Raw genomic sequence first — 20515 nt, forward strand, 5'->3', positions numbered from 1 at the left:
TGCTTTTTAATATGCTGTCTAGGTTGGTCATAACTTTTCTTCCAAGGAGTAAGCGTCTTTTAATTTCATGGCTGCAATCACCATCTGCAGTGATTTTGGAGACCAGAAAAATAAAGTCAGCCACTGTTTCCACTGTTTCCCCATCTATTGCCATTTAAGTGATGGGACCGGATGATATGATCTTCGTTTTCTGAATGTTGAGCTTTAAGCCAACTTTTTCACTCTCCTCTTTCACTTTCATCAATAGACTTTTTAGTTTTTCTTCACTGCCATAAGGGTGATATCATCTGCATATTTGCGGTTATTGATATTTCTCCCGGCAATCTTGATTCCAGCTTGTGCTTCCTCTAGCCCAGCATTTCTCATGATGTACTCTGCATAGAAGTTAAATAAGCAGGGTGACAATATACAGCCTTGACGCACTCCTTTTCCTATTTGGAACCAGTCTGTTGTTCCATGTCCAGTTCTAACTGTTGCTTCCTGACCTGCATACAGATTTCTCAAGAGTCAGGTCAGGTGGTCTGGTATTCCCATCTCTTGAAGAAGTTTCCAGTTTATTGCGATCCACACAATCAAAGGCTTTGGCAAAGTCAATAAAACAGAGATTGATGTTTTCCTGGAACTCTCTTGCTTTTTCCATGATCCAGCAGATGTTGGCAATTTGATCTCTAGTTCCTCTGCCTTTTCTAAAACCAGCTTGAACATCTGCAAGTTCACGGTTCACATATTGCTGAAGCCTGGTTTGGAGAATTTTAAGCATCACTTTACTAGCGTGTCAGATGAGTGCAATTGTGCGGTAGTTTGAGCATTCTTTGGCATTGTCTTTCTTTGGTATTGGAATGAAAACTGACCTTTTCTAGTCCTGTGGCCACTGCTGAGTTTTCCAAATTTGCTGGCATATTGAGTGCAGAACTTTCACAGCATCATCTTTCAGGATTTGAAATAGCTCAACTGGAATTCCATCACTTCCACTAGCTTTGTTCGTAGTGATGCTTCCTAAGGCCCACTTGACTTCACATTCCAGGATGTCTGGCTCTAGGTGAGTGATCACACCATCGTGATTATCTGGGTCATGAAGATCTTTTTTGAACAGTTCTTCTGTGTATTCTTGCCACAAATACAGAATTTCTTGTCACAAATTCTTAATATCTTCAGCTTCTGTTAGGTCCATACTGTTTCTGTCCTTTATTGAGCCCATCTTTGCATAAAATGTTCCCTTGGTATCTCTAATTTTCTTGAAGAGATCTCTAGTCTTTCTCATTCTATTGTTTTTCTCTATTTCTTTGCATTGATCGCTGAGGAAGGCTTTCTCATCTCTCCTTGCTATTCTTTGGAACTCTGCATTCAAATGGGTATATCTTTCCTTTTCTCCTTCGCTTTTTGCTTCCCTTCTTTTCACAGCTATTTGTAAGGCCTCCCCAGACAGCCATTTTTTTTTTTGCAGTTCTTTTTCTTGGGGATGGTCTTGATCCCTGTCTCCTTTACAATGTCACAAAGCTCCATTCATAGGTCATTAGGCACTCTTGTCTATCAGATCTAGTCCCTTAAATCTATTTTTCACTAAGGGATTTGATCTAGGTCGTATCTGAATGGTCTAGTGGTTTTCTCCACTTTCTTCAATTTCAGTCTGAATTTGGAAATAGAGAGTTCATGATCTGAGCCACAGTCAGCTCCCGGTCTTGTTTTTGCTGACTGTATAGAGCTTCTCCATCTTTGGCTGCAAAGAATATAATCAATCTGATTTCAGTTTCGACCACTGGAGAGTTAATATGTGTCAGATGCTATTTTTTATAATCTTATTGACACAGTGAAGTCAGTACTTAGATATTACTCTTGTATGTTCTGCAAAATGGCCCCTGTGACTTGCTCTGGGTTGTCTGGCACAGAAATATCTGTGATCACTAGTGTTCCCGGCCCTCAAAAGGACGAGCTATAGGTCAGTAGAAGAATGCAGCTTAGGAATTTGTCTGCAAGTCTCCCGAGTAGCCCAGATCAGACTGGATTTTCCCCAGATATGCAAGGCCATTTTTCTGCAATCCTTACAACGAAAAGAAAAAAAGGAAAAGTGTTAAGGGTGCAGTATGAGCAGGGTCTCTCCCAGACCACAGACTCTGGACACCTGTCCATGTTGGCAGTGAAGTGGGCCTCCTGTGGGCTAGAAGAAAGCCTGGAGCATTGCATCCGCCTGCCGGCTCATGGGTTCCCATTGCCTGTACCATGTTACCGCGACTTTGGGGGGGAGTGTGGTTACCTGAGCAACTCACTCAAGAATATTGTGTACTACAGTGCTTCAGAAGTCTCCTGACATGGGGAAAAGTGGACTGACAGAAATTAAGGACTCTGGAATTGCACAGCCTGTGTTAGATCTAGGATCTGAAATCAGATCCATCACCTTCTGAAACTAGTTCTCTTGATGAATCAAGCTTGTGTTCATCCTTTAAATATCTACTAACACTGGCAAAAAAAGAAATCTACTTTTTTCAGTGGGGGTAGGGTGTAGGGAGGAATTTAAATTAATATATACTTCCTTAAAGATTAGAAAGTGTGATGTCATGAAAATTACACAAGCCCAAAGCAAAATATGGTACCATTAGTATAAGGTGTTAGGAATGAAGTGATTGATAGACTAAGGTTAGTATGAGAAAGTTTATGGCAGTAGGTTTTGAAACTAAGGTGCAAATATTTTTGCATGGGAGGCTGTGAAAATGGTCCAAATAGGAGAAAGGGTATGTTCAGTCAAGCCTGGGAATGAGGATCAGTCTATATGCTTGGAGGATCAGTTTGCATTTGAGAATTGTCATTCAGAGTGAAATATGGGTGAAGGGTGGAGGGCTACATGAGGGGTATAGATTAAAGGTGGCAGCTCAGTTGGAAGGTTTCTTGAAATCCTTTGTGCAAGTGACAGCTGGAGTCTCAGACTAGAGGACCAGCAATATGGAGAGAGAGTTCTCCTGAATTGAATCAGATTCACAATATGATGAGACTACTGTTGAATCTTTACCATCTAAGCCACCAGGGAGGCCCTGGTGAATCCGCCTGCAATGCAGGAGACCCAGGTTCAATCCCTGAGTTGGGAAGATCCCCTGGAGAAGGGATTGGCAACTCCACTCCAAATTCTTGCCTGGAGAATTCCATGGTCAGAGGAGCCTGGTTGACTACAGCCTGTGGGGTCACAAAGAGTTGGATAGGACTGAGTGACAACACTTTCTCTTTCACTATTGCATCAAGAGAATTTGGTGATTTTATGTGAGTAGACACTGAGTTATCAGATTTGAGCGACAATCTGGAAGGTGATACCATTTACTGGGAGGAGGCACTGTAGAGCAAATAAGTTCTGGCAGGGAGCAGGAGAAAGAATTAATTCCACTGTTGACTCAGTGAGTTTGAGTGACAAAAATACGGAAGATTGGAACTCTATAGCTTCTGGGTTGAAGATACAGAATTGAAACCTATACAATATCATTAGTTCTTAAGTCATAATCTTTCTACTTACTGTTGATAATAAAAGTATAAAGTTTAAAGCTATGTTTGTACTCATGTCTTTTAAAGACAGAAATGCATTTCTCTCATAATTAAAACAGGTCCTTTATACTATTTTTCAGGTAAGGTGCATTTTTTGCCGGAACTTAACCTCGCCCCCTCCCCATTGTGCCTAATGTGTGTTGGCTAGAGTTATACATGCAAGCTGTCCCTGTGAATATTGCTGGGAAAGTGGCTGTTGTGAGACCCACACATGGTTTTATTACCCTCTCTCCCAATGAGTTAGAGCAGTAACTTGTTATGAAGGAGCATCAGGTGAATGGAAAATCCATATCAAAGAGCATGTTCTCCTTTCATGTCGGTAAACCTGAAGTTGTTTCTTGAGTAGAGAGAGAAGAAGAAGCTAGATTTTATGGGTTCAAAGGGAAAGTATAAATTTCAGATGTCTTGGCCATAGCCACTGCAAACCTGTTTATAGATCTGTACAAGAGGTGTAGGGAAGGAAATAACTTGTGGAAGAAAGAAAAAGACAGTGTTTGATGGTGAAGAAATACTGCTCTATGCAGTGTGTCCCAAAGAATAAACAATGGTAAACAAAAGGCAAGAAAAGAAAATAACTGGGTTCAAGTGAGTGTGTCTGAGGAGTCCTTCAGAATGGCAATTAAGCCGCAGGAGATAATGTTTAATTGTGGGTGAACTGCTGAAGCGGTTGCCCTGAGAATAAATTCTTGGTTTCTTTTCTCTAGTTCTTATGTGAACACTCTCATTTTGTAATCCGTGGTCTCTCTTTACTCGTCCTCAGCAGAAGAACATCCAGCTGCCCAGCTATAGTGAAAATAATTAGTGTCTTTGAACTGCTGTGGATTCATGATTTTTCTAGTCTTAGGATCTTTAAATGATACATAGGGCCATCACACGCATCCAGCCTTTATTCCCCTACCTAGATAATTCTTTAACTCATGGTCTTTTCTCAGTGTGGAAATCACACGTTCTGACAGTTTCTCTAGTACTTCCTGTTTAGGTCAGAAGGAATGTTCTGCTCCCAGTCACATCACGCACGTTCTATGATGTTGAAACTAGATAGTCTTCTGGATAGATGGATGAATGAATGGCAGCAGGTCTGGGGAGCCTCAGGAAGGCCATCCCCATCCAGGCGGCACACCCAGCCTGTTGGAGATCAGGCACAGAGTCCAGGGCAAGGACTGAGTGAGAGGACTGGCAGAGAAGAAATGGACAGAAGTGTCATGCTAGGATGTTTATGCGCTTAACGGCAGACCACTTAAGAGAAAAGTATGGGTTCTATTGAGTAGATGGAAATAAGTCAGATAGTGCAAAACACACTGACTTAAAAAATTAAGAGTGTGCATTTTGTAATGTAAAAAACACTGAAAGTCAGAACTGCTCACATCTGTAGATTTCTGCTTAGAAAATATGTTAACAGGAAATGTAATAAAGTGGCGTGAGAGATGTAAATATTTATGTGGGTGAGAAACTCTGAGAGAAAACTAGGCAACAGACTTCTGTCTACTCAGGGTGCAGCTCTCTCACACCACTTTTTGGGTTAGCAGGGAAAGGAAAAGCAGGAAATGTGTTATATTTACCTAAATAGTTGTGATTGAATCCAAGCAACTCCAACAGATGCCCTGGAAAAGGGAATGACTACCCACTCCAGTATCCTTCCCTGGGGAATTCCACAGACAGAAGAGCCCAGTGGATTACAGCCCATGGGGTCGCAAAGCATTAGACATGACTGAGCACCTAATGCTAACAACGTGTTAACTGCTGAGATCTTGACAAGATGCATTAAATGCAATCCCTGCTCTCAGATTGTTTATCAGGCAATACTGCAGCTAAGGGATCCTAGTTTATGTCAGAGTTTAAAAAGAGGATAGATTCTTATTGGCCTAAAATCAAAGTAGATAAATTCTAATTCTTTGCAGAGTTTATAGTCTTAAGATTTTAATTTGATGATAGGGTGAAGTTATATTAAAATTAAAATAAGATTGGCTATTAAAATTCGAGGAAATAAGGACACTGTGAAAACCCATCAGGATTATGTCAAAAGAACACAGAGCCAACTGAAGAGGCTCTCACTGACCACTGACCAAAGATGGAAATATTTTAGCATCAGTGAAGTTGGTAACTGCAGTTTTGAAACATATTAACTGTATTTAAAGGAATGGGTTCATGATAATTCTAAAAAGAGAAAACTCTTGTTGGTCACCTAAGAGAGCTATTAAGGAATTGACTCATTATTTTGAAAACTAATAAATGCAGAGAAAACATCAAGCATTTATCCTGGTTTTCCTATGTAATCTGTACCTCAAGGCAATCACATAGAAGATTAGAAGGGCTTTCTGTTTTAAGTTATACTTATATAAATAGAGAAGAAATAGTAGAATCAGTATATGCTCATTTTGCAATCCTAAATAAATTAATGGACCAAGTTAATAATTATATAACATTCACATTATATCCACAATATTATATAATCCACCATATAATATAATATCCAAATTTATTATACTCAAGCAGTGGCAGTTGATGAAAAGGGAAATATCTCTGAGATGAACATATGACATTTCCAAAGTATTGTTATTAAAATGATAATAATAGCATGCATGTGTTCACAAAAAGAGAGATTTCCTTTTAGGTACCAGTCATAAGAGAGAGCTTTTATTGGACTGTTGTGCTGCCCACAACAATTATAGTTGCTGGATAAAATATATATTTTTAAAAGCTGCTTCAAGGCTTTGAAGTTCAACTCAAAACAGGACTTGATTCTTGAGCGATGGAAAAAAAATTCCAGGAGATCCACGTGTAACTGACTTCCTCCTAAGAACATCATTATACTTAAGCAGAAGGGAGCCAAATTTTGCTAAGAGACAGAGGACAAAGTTCAAAGTTGCCAGAGTGGTTAGAAATTTTAGGGTGGAATATCGAAAAGCAAGGTGTCAGAAGGAGAGCTCTGACTTCTGCATCCACAGTTCCCTTAGAGCCTTGCCTGATCCCTGACTTGCATGTACCCACGATGCATCGGGCAAAAGCAGGAGTTGGGAAATGAAAATCCTGGGGACTTCATTCAGCATCTGCCTAGTTCTGGGAAGGGCACCTTTGGATTCAAGTCCTGCCATCTTAGACTTGCTAAGCACTTTGGGCTTCTAACTGAAAACCCAGAAAGGCATTGCTTTAGGAATAAAGACCGTAATTGATGGCCAGCTCTTATGTCCTGGGACTAAAGACAAATCCAAAATAGACCTGTCCCAGAAAAATCTGGAAGCAAGCTTTCACAGAGTCAAGGTGATCTGCCAGTAATTCAGCTCCCTGTGGAGCTGAATTTTCCCTGTAGTTCCTTCCACGCCATCCATCTCTTGCCAGACTCTCCGCCTTCCCAGCTCTTCCCACCCTCTCCTCCCCTCCCCACATCCTCCTAACCCTGGACTTTCTCATAGGCAGTCATCACTTCCTCAGAGATGTCATCCCTAATCAGCAACCTAATTTGAATCTTTCTACTCAAAACTCTCATATAACCCTGTCCTTTTCCTTCAAGTTCCACTTACCATTTGTAAAAAAAAGCATCTGTTCACATGGGGATGAATCTCATGATGTCTTTCTTTTCCCTTATAATTTGAGGATCCGTGAGGCCAGAAGCCTATATGTTCACTGTTACACAGGCTTCTGCTATAGAACTTAGCACAGTAAATGTTCAGCAATTATTTGTGAAGTAGATGCAGTAAGAAAAATATCTGATTCACTATGATATAAACCAAAAAGTGAATGAATATGTAAATATTCAAGCAGTGGCAGTTGATGAAAAGGGAAAAATCTCTGAGATGAACATATGACGTTTCCAAAGTTGTTATTAAAATGATAATAATAGCATGCCTGTGTGCTCAGTCATGTCTGACTCTGTGACCCCGTGGACAGTAGTCTGCCAGGTTCCTCTGTCCATGGGACTTCACAGGCAAGAATACTAGAGTGGGTTACCATCTCCTCCTCCAGAGGATCTTCCTGACCCAGGGATTGAACCCAGGTTTCTTGCATCTCCTGCATTGGCAGTTCATTCTTCACCACTGAGCCACTAAAGAGCATACTCAATAATAAATGGCAAGGCATTCTGATGTTTCCACTGGATGCCCAACTCTTCTTTGGTGTAGCATGAAAGGTTGGAATTATTCTTTACATGTTCCAAATGGGGAAACTGAGAATCTGTGAGATCACAAAAATTAAAATATTAGAAACAGAAATCTAGCTTACATCCTCCCATGACACACTCCAGTGTCCTTGATGAAGTAGATGTTACCTATTTCAAGTCTATTCAAAACGTTAATTTAGATTGACATATAAATGGCCATGATGATGTTTGCTCCCATAACCCCCTGGAGTGTTATCACTGACCTTAACTCAATCATTTAAAAGCATGATAGTCAAGTCACCTTTTCCTTGTCTGCCTTCTTCCTTTTTGTCGTATTACTTTTAGTTGTTTTAAACCCAAGAGTCCCTTAAATCATTCTGTGTTCTTTTATGCTACCATGCAAAAATGGAACAGCCCATTTCCTGTTGATTTCTAGAGTGCTTAGTCTCTCCTCTACACCTCTTTAAAGCCTAGTTCTGTAATGCAGACTCAAGTGCCTCTACGTCATGCTGTAGCTTTAATATTTCACTATATAATAGTTTAATGGTGACTCAGTCTGATTAATGTGGTTTTTTTAGAAGGAGAAACTGGACCTCTGTTTAGTGATTCATAGGTAGTAATTTTTAAATAGAGAGGCAGTATTCAGTGTTTAAGACTGAATTCAATTTAGCCAAGAAGAGTTTGGTTCATCGCTGTTTCCACCAGTGGTAGCACTCTTTTTCTATTTGTGTTTTTCGGGTGTTCTCTGACAATTATTAGGAGACTGTCTTGTCTTTTTCAAGAATTCTTTCAGGACCATCAATGAAGTCAATTTCCTATTTTTAATGACTTGTTTTCCAGTTTGTGTGTTTCCTATTTCATTTTTTCTGATTTAAGTTTCTTAGTTAGCTGATCTCATCAATAATAATATGATTCAATAATAATATAGTTTAACTCACAGAATCTGTTTCTCCCTGAAAGACAAGTCGCTACCACCTCCACAACTTTCTGCAAGTACCACCTATGATATTAATAAACAAAACAATTTTATTTTCCACGGTACAATTCCATATGCAATGAGGTTGTTCACTTTCAGAGAACAGGTTTCTATAAACTACTTATTCCTCTTGTCAGATAACCCTCATGCTTTTGTCTGCCTCAGGCTCATTGAGGAGCCTGCCTATCAGGGTTGTCTTTCAGAGAGTCTGTTAATGAGTTAGTGGACGTCAGGCAGAGCTCAGGATGTTTGTTGAGTATTTGTGGAGGCCACAAGAGGTTCTCAGTTGACTCTAACATGGTGGGACCATGGCACACCACTTGAGAAATCAAGCCCTTGGATGTGTTTTTCACTGATAAGGTGGGGAAAACATTGCTTTTGCAAGTGGAAACCCCTCACAACTGGAGAAGCCTCCAACTTCTAGAGCAGGGGTAGGGTGCAAGGGTGAGGAAAGGGGACTGGGTCAAGTGGAAGATATCACAGTGAGGAGTGTGCCTGCATGCAAAATATGCAGAGGAAACCAGTTTGCTGCTCACGGAGGTGAAGCATTTCTGCCATTTAGTTAGCATCCTTCTCTGAGGCTGAGAGGTTCGGCTCCCCATTCACATGAGAGAAATCATTTGGGACCCAGCTCTAATGCAGAAGTGAAGCATGAATAATCACCTCTCAGGGACGGCTGTCCTCTCTGTTACACTGTAAGCTCTGGGGAAAAACTGCACTTGGATTTATGCATCAGTGTGTCTTCCACTGTGTTCGCAGAAAGGTCTCCATAAACATGTGCTGCAGAAGGAGCACAGAATACATGTTTCAGCAATTCCACTTCTGACACAACTCCCTGAAAGAAATCTGAATATTTTCTCCGATGAAACTCTTTATTCAGTGGGAGGTTGTATTTCTGAATCACGCAAATCAAGCAGGCCATACCTCTTTCCCAGGGTCACAGGGAGAATTGATACGAGAGCAGGGCTTGCAATCTTTGTGAGTCTCTTCTTTCCTTGATTCCTGCTCTGAGAAGAATTGAGATGGAGGTATTCACTGAGGAGGGTTCAGGTCACTGACAATTGCCGTGGTGAGTCAGCTCAGGCATTTGCTGACAGACAGAGAAAAAGCCACAGAACCCGCAGATGGCTCAAGCTCATTCTTGCTGCATAACCTGGCAATGACATTGAAAACTGAGCATTTCTTGTGCACTTCAGAAATTCATTATTTTTTAAAGAGTCCACTTAAAAGAAAAACACACAAAATGTATTTATTAAACTGTTGTTGGTATACCTCTTACCCTGCCCAGTATTCTAATAATAAATAATAGCATTAGCGTTAGTAATTGTTCACGTTTATTGAAGCCTAATTATATGCTAGCATCTTCCAAAATTATTTAGATATGCATTCATACAACAGTCCTATGAAGAATATTCTATTATTAACACAATATTGTAAGTCACCTATATTTCAGTTTCAAAAAAGAATATACTCTTATTATTCCCACATTACAGTTGAAGGAATAGGGCCAAAGCGAGACAGTAACTTGCTGTGATCGAATGATGCCCTATAATCGTAAACATGTGACCATACATGACAAAGGTACTTTATAGCTGTGATTAGGTTAAGGATCTTGAGTTGGGGAGATTATCCTGAATTATCCAGGTGGACCCAGTGTAATCGCAGGAGTCCTTGTCATAGAGAGGTGACAGGATCAGAGTTAGAAAAGGAGATGTGATTATGAATGCAAACATGAGCGATGATGAGAAAGAGAAATTTAGAGAAGTTGCTATGATGCTGGTTCTGTACATGAAGGAAGGGGCCATAAGTCAAGGAATGAAGGGGTTCCTAAAAGCTGGAAAAGACAAGCAAAGGGATTGTCTTCTAGAGACATCAGGAGGAAAGCAGTCCCTGCCAACCCTGATTTTCAGCTCAATTCAGTTCAGTTCAGTCGCTCAGTCGTGTCTGACTCTTTGCAGCTCCATGAATTGCAGCACACCAGGCCTCCCTGTCCATCACCAACTCCCTGAGTTCACTCAAACTCACGTTCATCAAGTCGGTGATGCTATCCAGCCATCTCATCCTCTGTCGTCCCATTCTCCTCCTGCCCCCAATCCCTCCTAGCATCAGGGTCTTTTCCAATGAGTCAACTCTTCGCATGAGGTGGCCAAAGTGCTGGAGTTTCAGCTTTAGCATCCATCATTCCTTCCAAAGAACATCCAGGACTGATCTCCTTCAGAATGGACTGGTTGGATCTCCTTGCAGTCCAAGGGACTCTCAAGAGTCTTCTCCAACACCACAGTTCAAAAGCATCAATTCTTCGGTTCTTAGCTTTCTTCACAGTCCAACTCTCACATCCATACATGACCACTGGAAAAACCATAGTCTTGACTAGATGGACCTTTGTTGGCGAAGTAATGACTTCTGAATTCCAAAGCTGTTAGATAACAAATTTGTGTTTTCTTTTTATGGAACAAAGTGTGGTTACAGCAATGATAGAAAACTCATACACTTGCCTAAGGTAGGTGCAGAGTGAAACCCACACTGACTAGCTGTCTTAACTACTAGGCTAAGTATAATGTACTTATGAAAAATGGCTGAAAGGGCTTAGACCAACAGGAGGTGAACATGCCAGAACAATTTGAAATTTATTTATAGAAAATTATAGAGTTCATGCCCTCCCCATGGTGAGACAGTATATAATAGGGTAACATTATTAATATTGATGATAATGTAATCATTAAAAATATAACCTCTGTCATAGGTCAATCTCTTTTGGAAACAGAAGTGAAAACCTTTATGTGAAATATTAGCAAATCAAATCCAGTGATGCATAAGGCTAACATATCATGCACGTTTAATTCAGGAATACAGATTTAACATTTGGTATTCAGTGCAGGAGATGCAAGAGACATGGGTTGGATCCCTGGGTGGAGAAGACCCCCTGGAGTAAGAAAAGGCAACCCACTCCAGTTTTCTTGCCTGGAAAATTCCATGGACAGAGGAGTCTGGCAGGCTGCAGTGCATGAGTTTGCAAAGAGTTGGACATGACTGAGCACACACACACACACACACAGAATCATACACAATTGAGTAATATTGTTCACCATGTCAACTGAATAGAGAATAAAAATCATGTCACCTGAATTGATATAGAGTAAATATTTGATGAAATCCAGTACCTAATTCATGATGAGAACTCTTTACCAATAAGGAAACAAAGGTAGCTACTTTAATCTGTTAGAAGTTATCTACAAAGAACTTATAGCAAGTATCTTACTTAATGGTCAGTGACAGTGAAGTCGCTCAGTTGTGTCCAACTCTGCGACCCCATGGACTGTAGCTTATCAGGCTCCTTTGTCCATGGGATTTTCCAGGCAAGAGAGCTGGAGTGGATTACCATTTCCTTCTCCAGGGGATCTTCCTGACCCAGGAATCAAACCCAGGTCTTCTGCATTGCAGGCAGATGCTTTACCATCTGAGCCACCAGGGAAGCTTAGGTTGGATTATTTCAAATTGTCCCCTGAGATCAGGAGTGAGACAAGATGCTTACTATTATCATTTCTATTCAATATTCTGTTAGAGGTCAGTGCAATAAAGCAATGAAGTAAAAACCCATTTAAAAATATAACTGTAGTTAATAAGCATACCAATGAACACATTTGCAATGAGAGAAACAGTTCTCTCTTACAATCAAGTAGCATGTCTCTTCCTACATCTTTGGACAGTAGACCATTTACTGTTACAAGTGTTAACCGCTGACTTTCAGTTGTTCCTGTAATCCATTTTCTAATACCTCTACTTTTCCTATTTATACATTCCATTGTGTACAAAAGCTTCTTTTCCCCAAAAAATGTTTGACAAAAGATTGGAATGTGTTATTGAATGTTAATGTAAATGTTAATATTATTTTAGATATTAATTTAGTGTTTCCATCAAAACAAATAAGCATTGAGTTGGATTAATTTCATGAATGGTACATACACCTGTCAGTTCCAACATGAAGAAATGCTGTCATAAATCATCTGGACTTTTTCTGTTGTGAGAATGTGCTTGCGTTGCCAGTGCTCTGTTTTAAAAGAAAATTTATTGTAGTTTAGCTGATCTACCATGTTGTGTTAGTTTCAGGAGTACAGAAAGGGAATCAGTTATACATGTGTATGCATATATATTTCATATTCTTTCCCATTTAGATTCTTATGGAATATTAAGTAAACTTCCTGTGCTGTACAGTAGGTCCTTATGAATTGTCTGTTTTATATAGGTGTATATGTTAATCCCAATCTACTTTATCATGTCCCCTCATGTTTTTCCTTTGGAAACCATAAATTTTATTTTGAGGTCTATTTCTATTATGTAAATAAATTCATTTGTATCATTTTTATTAGATTTCACATATAGGGGATAGCATATGATATTTGTCTATTTCTGACTTACTTCACTTAGTGTGATAGCCTCTAGGTCTATCCCTGTTGCTACGAATGGCGTTATTGAATTCTCTTTTTATGGCTGAGTGATACTCCATCACATATGCACTGAGCCCTCTCTATCCTCTCCTCTGGTGACGGTCATTTAGGTTGCTTCTGTGACCTGGCTGTTGTGAACAGTGCTGCAATTGGGGTGCATGTATTGTTCCGAATTATAGCTTTCTCTGGATATATACCCAGGGATGGGATTGCTGGGTCAGATGGTAGTTCTGTATTGATCCAAGTAGAGCATAAAGGTATATCACAGGTGCATTTGATTTATTAGAGAAGGGATCCAAAGACTGGTAAAGCTGGCCCACAGAAAACTCGAGAGACTGAGTGTGTATAGGAACGTAAGAATGTTGGATTACTGTCACTAGGTTAACCACACGAATGGTTAATGCCCAACAGGGCAATAAAACCAAAATATCTGGGGATATATTTTCTGCCAGAATGGAAGTTATTTACATCTCTACTGGGGGGGAAAAAACTATAAATTAATATGTAACTTAGAGTCTGTCCCTAATCAGTAATAAATAGTAAAACTAGACATTTGTGAATTCACCTAGAATTAAGTAATCCTTAGACAGGACTCTTTTAAAAAGCTCCAGCATGACATTGAGAGGACATGAAGTTATTCCTTTGATTTATTTTCCAGTTTTTCCAGTGTTCTTAGTAGTGGTAACATTGCTTTCCAAAGAGAACTCTCTCTCCCACCAGCATCCTTGGAGAAAATTTAGATTCTCGCTCTCTCTCCCTTTGTCTCTCAAAAGATTATTTTTTTCAGATAGTCCCAGATTTGTTTATCATTAACTGGTTTTAATCATAGCACAGCATTTTATGAGTATTATTTAAAATCATATGCTTTTAATATGTCAGATAAATTCTGTAAATAGCTTTTATAAATGAGCTTTCTATCTAAAGTGATACTGTTCGGAACCATCCTGAATTTCTTGTTTTACGAGAATCCTCATACATATATTGTTTTGCATGGATGTGATGTGAAATTTCCCTGTACTGACCTTGTACTCACACTCTGAGTTGTTTTTAGCTTTTTTTTCCTGAAGGATATTGTTCACATGGATGTGAGATCTGTGATGTGATTGTAATGAGTTTGTTGAATCCTCTACTTCACTACCTCCTGGTTTTCAGGCCCCCTTTTAAGGGTGGCCACCTCCCTCCAAGTTCTCCTTCTGAGAGCTGAGTTACTGACTGCCCCTGGGGTTTCTCAGCAACCTCAGAGCTTCCTTTCAGGACAGTGGAGGAAAGACTATGTTGGGAGAATGTCTGCTGTTGCTGCTGCTGCTGCTGCTAAGTCACTTCAGTCATGTCCGACTCTGTGTGACTAGCCATCTTAAAATTAAACATAATAGAACTAATTCTATTTTATGGGGAGAAGTTTGGGACTTGAAGTCTGGCAAGAGTAAGATTATTGATTACCCTCTGCTTTAGCCTCAGGTTTCTAGACCTCAGAACTGAGCTTCCCCAACTACCTCAACTAAAGTGACCCCAGGCTTCTTTTAATCTTGATCAGAATGCTTCTGGCAGTCTGTAATGGTTTATGAATTTACTTTTTTACATGCTACTTGTCTGTCTTCACCGAATATAAGTTCCTTGAGGATAAGGGCCATATTGGTGTTGGTCCATCTTTCTATCACAGCATCCATCACAGGGCCTCAAACTAGATGGCATAAATACATGTTTATTTAATGAATAGGTCCAATTGCATAGTGTGATACCTGTGAATTAAGAACGTAATAGGTCAGAGCAAGAGAAAATGGCAAGTGGCTTCCATTTAAGAGATGAAACAGGATACCATTGCCTTAGGCATCAGTAGTCTAATATGTTTTTCACTATCCCATTTTGCTGATGGACATATTCCTGGCACAAAGCTTTTGGTGCAATGAAAGGCTAATATGACCATTATAATGTAATAGCTATAGTGAAGAAGAGAGGGAAAAAGAAATAGAAGGCTGAAGTATCCCAGGCTAGTCCCTCACTGGGGGAAAAAGTCTCTTGGTAGCTAATTCCAAAGATAGACTTTATCTGAAATAAAATCATTATAATGATGGTTGCCTTTAAGCGATGCATTAACTCAGAGATAACTGCATTGCTCCAAATGTGTCAGCATTTAAGGTCTGTCTTATTGGAATTTTTCTTAATTTATTGTAATCTAATAATCATAGAACACATTATTTGTATTTGACACAGAGTTATGTTTGTGTCATGCACATTCATTCAGCTACATAACAAGGAATAATTGTTCGGTTAACATTATTCTTTCTACAGAATGCAATGTTTATTCATGTGCACTTGGTGAATGAATTCTTTATAAGCACATTAACAAGATGTGGAAAAGTCAAATCGCTGAATTTCCAAAAGATAGCTGCATAAAAATAGTTGAAAAAAATTTTGGGTGGTGGTGAATATAATGGCTCACATTAAATATGATGGATAATCTGAATGAAATGCATATTTGAGCATACAAGTTGATGTAATAATTTTGTCGAATGAAACAAGATGAGTAAACTGTAATGTCGTTCTGTTGACTGGGAGAAGTCACCTAACCAGTTGAAAAATAGCTTCCTATTTTATTGGCTTCCCTAACCTCTTCATTTATTACATAAATGCACTCTCAAGGGTAATTGCTTTTTTCAGAAAAATCTTTGATTTGTGAAATGTAGGAAATGCTGCTAGGCTTTCTGAGTATTATCAGCTCTTTTTCTGTCTCCTGCTCAGGGTGCAACTGATTTTGACAGATGTACTGTTATGTTACTGGTATAACATGACATCTTTATTCAGATGAACTGAATAAAAGTGATCTTGACAATGAGTAGATAAGACACTGTCAGAAAGCTGAAAAAAACCTGTCAATGTCACAGTTACGACACAAACACGGCAGAACAGCCCTTATATGTCATTAAGTGAATATCTTTCCAACAACACCCTTGAGAAGACAGGAAGTAACATTGCTCGTAAATACTATTACTTAGCTACAAAAATAATGAAATATACACAAAGGTCAGCTTAATATATATTTGAGGTGGCATTTGATGAGTCTGATGAATATGTACGCATTTATATGTGGACCTCTTCTGTATATGGCACGTATGAAAGAATTTTGAGATTTCAAGAGTAGGAAATGATTTCTACTTTTTCAGAAGCTAAAAAACCATTTGACTCCAGCATTTACGAAAGTCATTGAAAATGTTGATCGTGAAATATGCAAAGTGGTTTTAGCGGTATTAATTATAACTTTTTCCCTGATGTTTTTATGGGTTAAGAAAAAGTCTTTAATAATATAAGAGAAATTAGGCATACATTTCAAAATATATTTCTAGATCATGATTTTGTAAATAGGTGGGTAAAACCTGAAATGGGATCAATCCCAGGTATCAGGAAGGAATTAGACATTTGGTGGTTTTATTTTCCATTATTATGATTGACTTGGAGCTGAACTCTACATGTATGGGTATATATATAATCCTCTCATATATGTAGTTTTTAAATACTTTAATGACAAGCATATTTATCCTTAGAACGACTTTTGATATCTTTGTCTAGGATCAGAGGTGGTTGATCTTGATGGAAAAAGTTGCCTTCTCTACAGATTTGATCAAAAATCTCTGAGCCCAATAAAGGATGTAATTTCTTTGAAATTTAAAACCATGCAGAGTGATGGGATTCTACTCCACCGGGAAGGAAGGACAAAATGGTGATCACATCACACTGGAATTAAGAAGAGGAAAACTCTTTTTGCTTATTAATTCAGGTAAAACTCTTTGGATAAAGTGCTTGAAAATCTGGTCATTTAGCTATCACCTTAGTAACTTTATGCTTTTATAGCTCATCTTTTTTTTAACAATTAAGGTACCTTATTTCCACATTCAAGAGTTTTTATGTGTGTGTATATATATATATGTATATGCCAATATTGTACTTTCATGTAATTTGCAAAACTCTTCAGGACCCTCATTTGATGTTTCTTACACAGTGCTGATAGAACCACTTAGTTATTTTTAAACATCTTGATGGAAGGGATGGGTCACTGAAAAATACTGAGGTAGTAAAAATAATAAGGTTGTAGCAAAGATAAAATTTTCATTGCAAATGAACATGTGATGATGGGTAATACTAATAAAGAGAATTAACAGTGGAAGAAATGACAAGGTTGAGAGGATGTTGTATTCAAAGTTGAGGTAAATTCAGACTAGCGTTTTGGCTGGGGTACGTGGAAGGAGATGGCAGTTGTTATGAGAGACTCTGGTCCCCACGAAAGAATGCTTTTCTCTTATTTTCAGCTGGGAATCATGGTTCTGTTCTTTTCTCTCTCCTCTAAGGTGATGCGAAGCCACCCTCAGCTCATGCCCCGGTCAGGCTCACCCTGGGCAGCCTGCTGGACGACCAGCACTGGCACTCCGTGCTCATCCAGCGCTTGGGCACCCAGGTCAACTTCACAGTGGACGAACACAGGCATCGTTTCCGCGCCCAGGGCGAGTTCAGTTACCTGCATCTCGATTATGAGGTGTGATGGTTACGTTTCAATTAATGCAGACTTCGTGATGTCTAGGTGGTGAGGTTACACGGAAGGCAGTACGCTCTGGAAAACCCACCTCCAGAGTCAGGAAAGGTCCTGAGGAAGTGTTCCTCTAGGTAACCTCACTCAGGTAGTGAATTTTGTGCCTATGGTACTGAGGCTTCATTTTTCTCCCCGCATGTTAATTTATCTTTATAAAGTAACGTCATCTTTTTTGCCTGCAGTGTGTATGCAGGAAATCTCCCTTAAGAGATCTCCTTACCACAAGTAAATACAGATTGTGTTGCATGACTTTGGAGGTGAGGGGGCAAAAAGCACTCCTGAACAGTGCAAATTTAGAGAAGGAATGTAGCAATGAATAGGTTAACTGATTCATCAATAACCGATTCAAATGCACAAGAATCAATACATGCCAGAAATGTATTAAAATAAAATGTCATTATAATTGGTTACATTGTTAAAAACCAGTCACTATGGAAATAAAGATGTATTTTTCTTCAACAACCAATAAATATTAAAATCAGGTTTGATTAGCAACTTGTAAGAATAATCAAGCTCTATTATCAGTGAAAACTGAATGCATATAAACTTATTTTAAAACCTGCATCTTAATTTTTTTAAAATCTCCATTTGAAATTAACAATATGGCAGTGTAGAGTACTGAAAAATTGGTCTATCTGTGATGATTACAGTTGTAGTTGCTAATCGTAATTTTTTAAGCAGATTATCAGAAAATCACTAAAACAATATTATTGATGCCATTTTTCTTTCTAAGATCAGCTTTGGAGGGATTCCAGCACCTGGAAAACCAGTGTCATTCCCCCGTAAACACTTTCATGGATGTTTAGAAAATCTCTTTTACAATGGAGTGGATATCATTGATTTGGCCAAGCGACAGGACCCACAGGTGATCGTTATGGTAAGAGAGTCTTCATGTGAACAAAAAAAGGAAAACTGTGTGACTTTCCCCCACAAAAAAAAAAATGCTTCATTTTGAATTCCCACTTGACATGATATTTTAGACCTTACTCTTGTTCTTTAAAAAAATAAGTCTCAGTTCTCAGCTTGGCAATATGCATGTACGGGATTAATTCTATACAAAATATTTAAAATTCACAGGTCATGATTATTTTATTTTTATATGAAGTAAAGCAGGTTCTTTTCTTGGTACAATTTACAACTGATCGTTTTATTTTGTTGTGATATTATTGGTCCCAGGAGACTAATTTCTTTTCCTCTGTAATTTCCTTAAGAAGATACTCCCTGACTTACTCTCTGAAGCAGAATACTGGTTTCCTGGAATCAGAGAACATGCACGTATATTAGAGAAGCGGTTGAAAAATTTGTATTTTGCCATGGTCATTCATAACTAATAAAAGAAGCTAATAGGCTCTTACAAGATTGCATCTGCCAAGAGCAGTGCTGGTCAGGCTGCATGATGTTCGAATTCTATGGAAGTGTGGTGGAGTTTAAGTACAGCTGCACTGGTCAGGGTGCAGTCAGAGAAGCATGCACCACTGTGCGTTTAGGGACAAGGGGTCTGTTTTAGGACTTGGATCTTAGCAGTTGGAGGCCCTGGAAAGTGGAGGTCAGCTGTCTGGAAGAAGAGATGGAGCAGAGTGAAAGAGGCAGGACACGCTGGGATAGTCACCAGCCCTCTGTTATCATCCTGCCCTGGACTTCATCACACACAGAAAACCGTTTTGGGGAAGTGGCCAGCCTTTCACTTTTGACTCAGGTGTCTCGTCAGCTCCCTCTTTGGCTAACTTTTAACTGGACCCAGACAAGAAATGAGATTCTGGGAAATGTGGTTTCCAGCTTAACCCACTTGCTGATAGAAAAGCAGACACATCCCAACCATTTTGAACTCATTTCTGTAATTGTTCAAAATTCAAAATATATAATAAAGTTCATGTTGTGTCAGCAAAACCCAGAACGCATCGCAGGATTATTTATTGCTTATAAAATATTTTATTTTTAATTATCTTTGTGAATTGATAGTGTTTATATGAGCACACCATCCAGCAAGATTTTTTTAATAGTTTTTTTATATAAAAGGGAAAAGGATTTAGATGGAAAATAAAACTATTGTGGAGAGATAGATGTGAGTGTTTCATTGCAAAATGAGTTTCCAGAAGCTGCTCATGTAGCTAACACCGGCTCTTCATTGCCAAGAGCATTTGCTGCTTGCAGAGTAGCTAGCAGACAGCTGTCCAAATGCAGCTGGTAGACGTTTCCATTTTTACCAGGTTTGCTAGTCTTATACTTGCCTTTACATTATGGGTCAGTATATTTCACTCTTCAGCTTTTGATGTTTCATTCACTGGGACAAGATATTTGTCTGCAGTGAAAGCTAGTTCACTTTTAACAGAATCACAATATAGCCAAATGTTTTTGTTTTAACCTAGACCAGTAGTTTAATTCCAGCTTGTCTTGTTCTAAATAAAGTGATTTCATTGACTTTTCAAATCTATATTTAGAAGGTTTGTTGAAGGTTATTTTCAGGAAAAATAAAAACATTTATCTTGATTTCTGAAGCCTGATAAGGAACATGCTAATTATTTCTGAATAGTTCAGACCTTAACGTTTTTTTCTTAATCCTTAAATATGTATTTAGTGCGAAACAGCAAAATAATCTTTCATGTACAATATTTTAATGAAAATTCATGCAATTCTAATGTATCTTGAAGATCTATTTAAAAACCATTAGATAAGAAATAATACATGTAAATCTGATGACAAGAGCATAACAATAAGAAAAAAAACACAATGGTTCAAAATAAGAATCTAAGTAGTACATTGTACATTGTATTTTGCAACGTTAAACCTAAAAAAAAAAAAAAAAAAAAGAAAAATAGGCAGAGGTTATGAACAGACCCTTCAGATGAAAGTGAGGCCAAAGAAATAACAAACCCATGAAGAAGACTTAGATTCTTTATTAG

At 38.7% G+C, this 20515-nt stretch overlaps 1 protein-coding gene across 1 annotated transcript in view; it reads left to right on the forward strand.

Moving 5' to 3' along the window:
- CNTNAP4 (contactin associated protein family member 4) overlaps positions 1–20515 on the forward strand; it is a 273276-nt gene that overhangs the window by 149990 nt on the left and 102771 nt on the right. The window contains 4 exon segments of the mRNA XM_052655607.1: positions 16601–16734; positions 16736–16808; positions 17377–17561; positions 18349–18492. Coding sequence (XP_052511567.1) covers positions 16601–16734; positions 16736–16808; positions 17377–17561; positions 18349–18492 — 536 coding nt within the window.

This window comes from Budorcas taxicolor, chromosome 18, assembly GCF_023091745.1.
Source record: "Budorcas taxicolor isolate Tak-1 chromosome 18, Takin1.1, whole genome shotgun sequence".
Classification (NCBI taxonomy): domain Eukaryota; kingdom Metazoa; phylum Chordata; class Mammalia; order Artiodactyla; family Bovidae; genus Budorcas; species Budorcas taxicolor.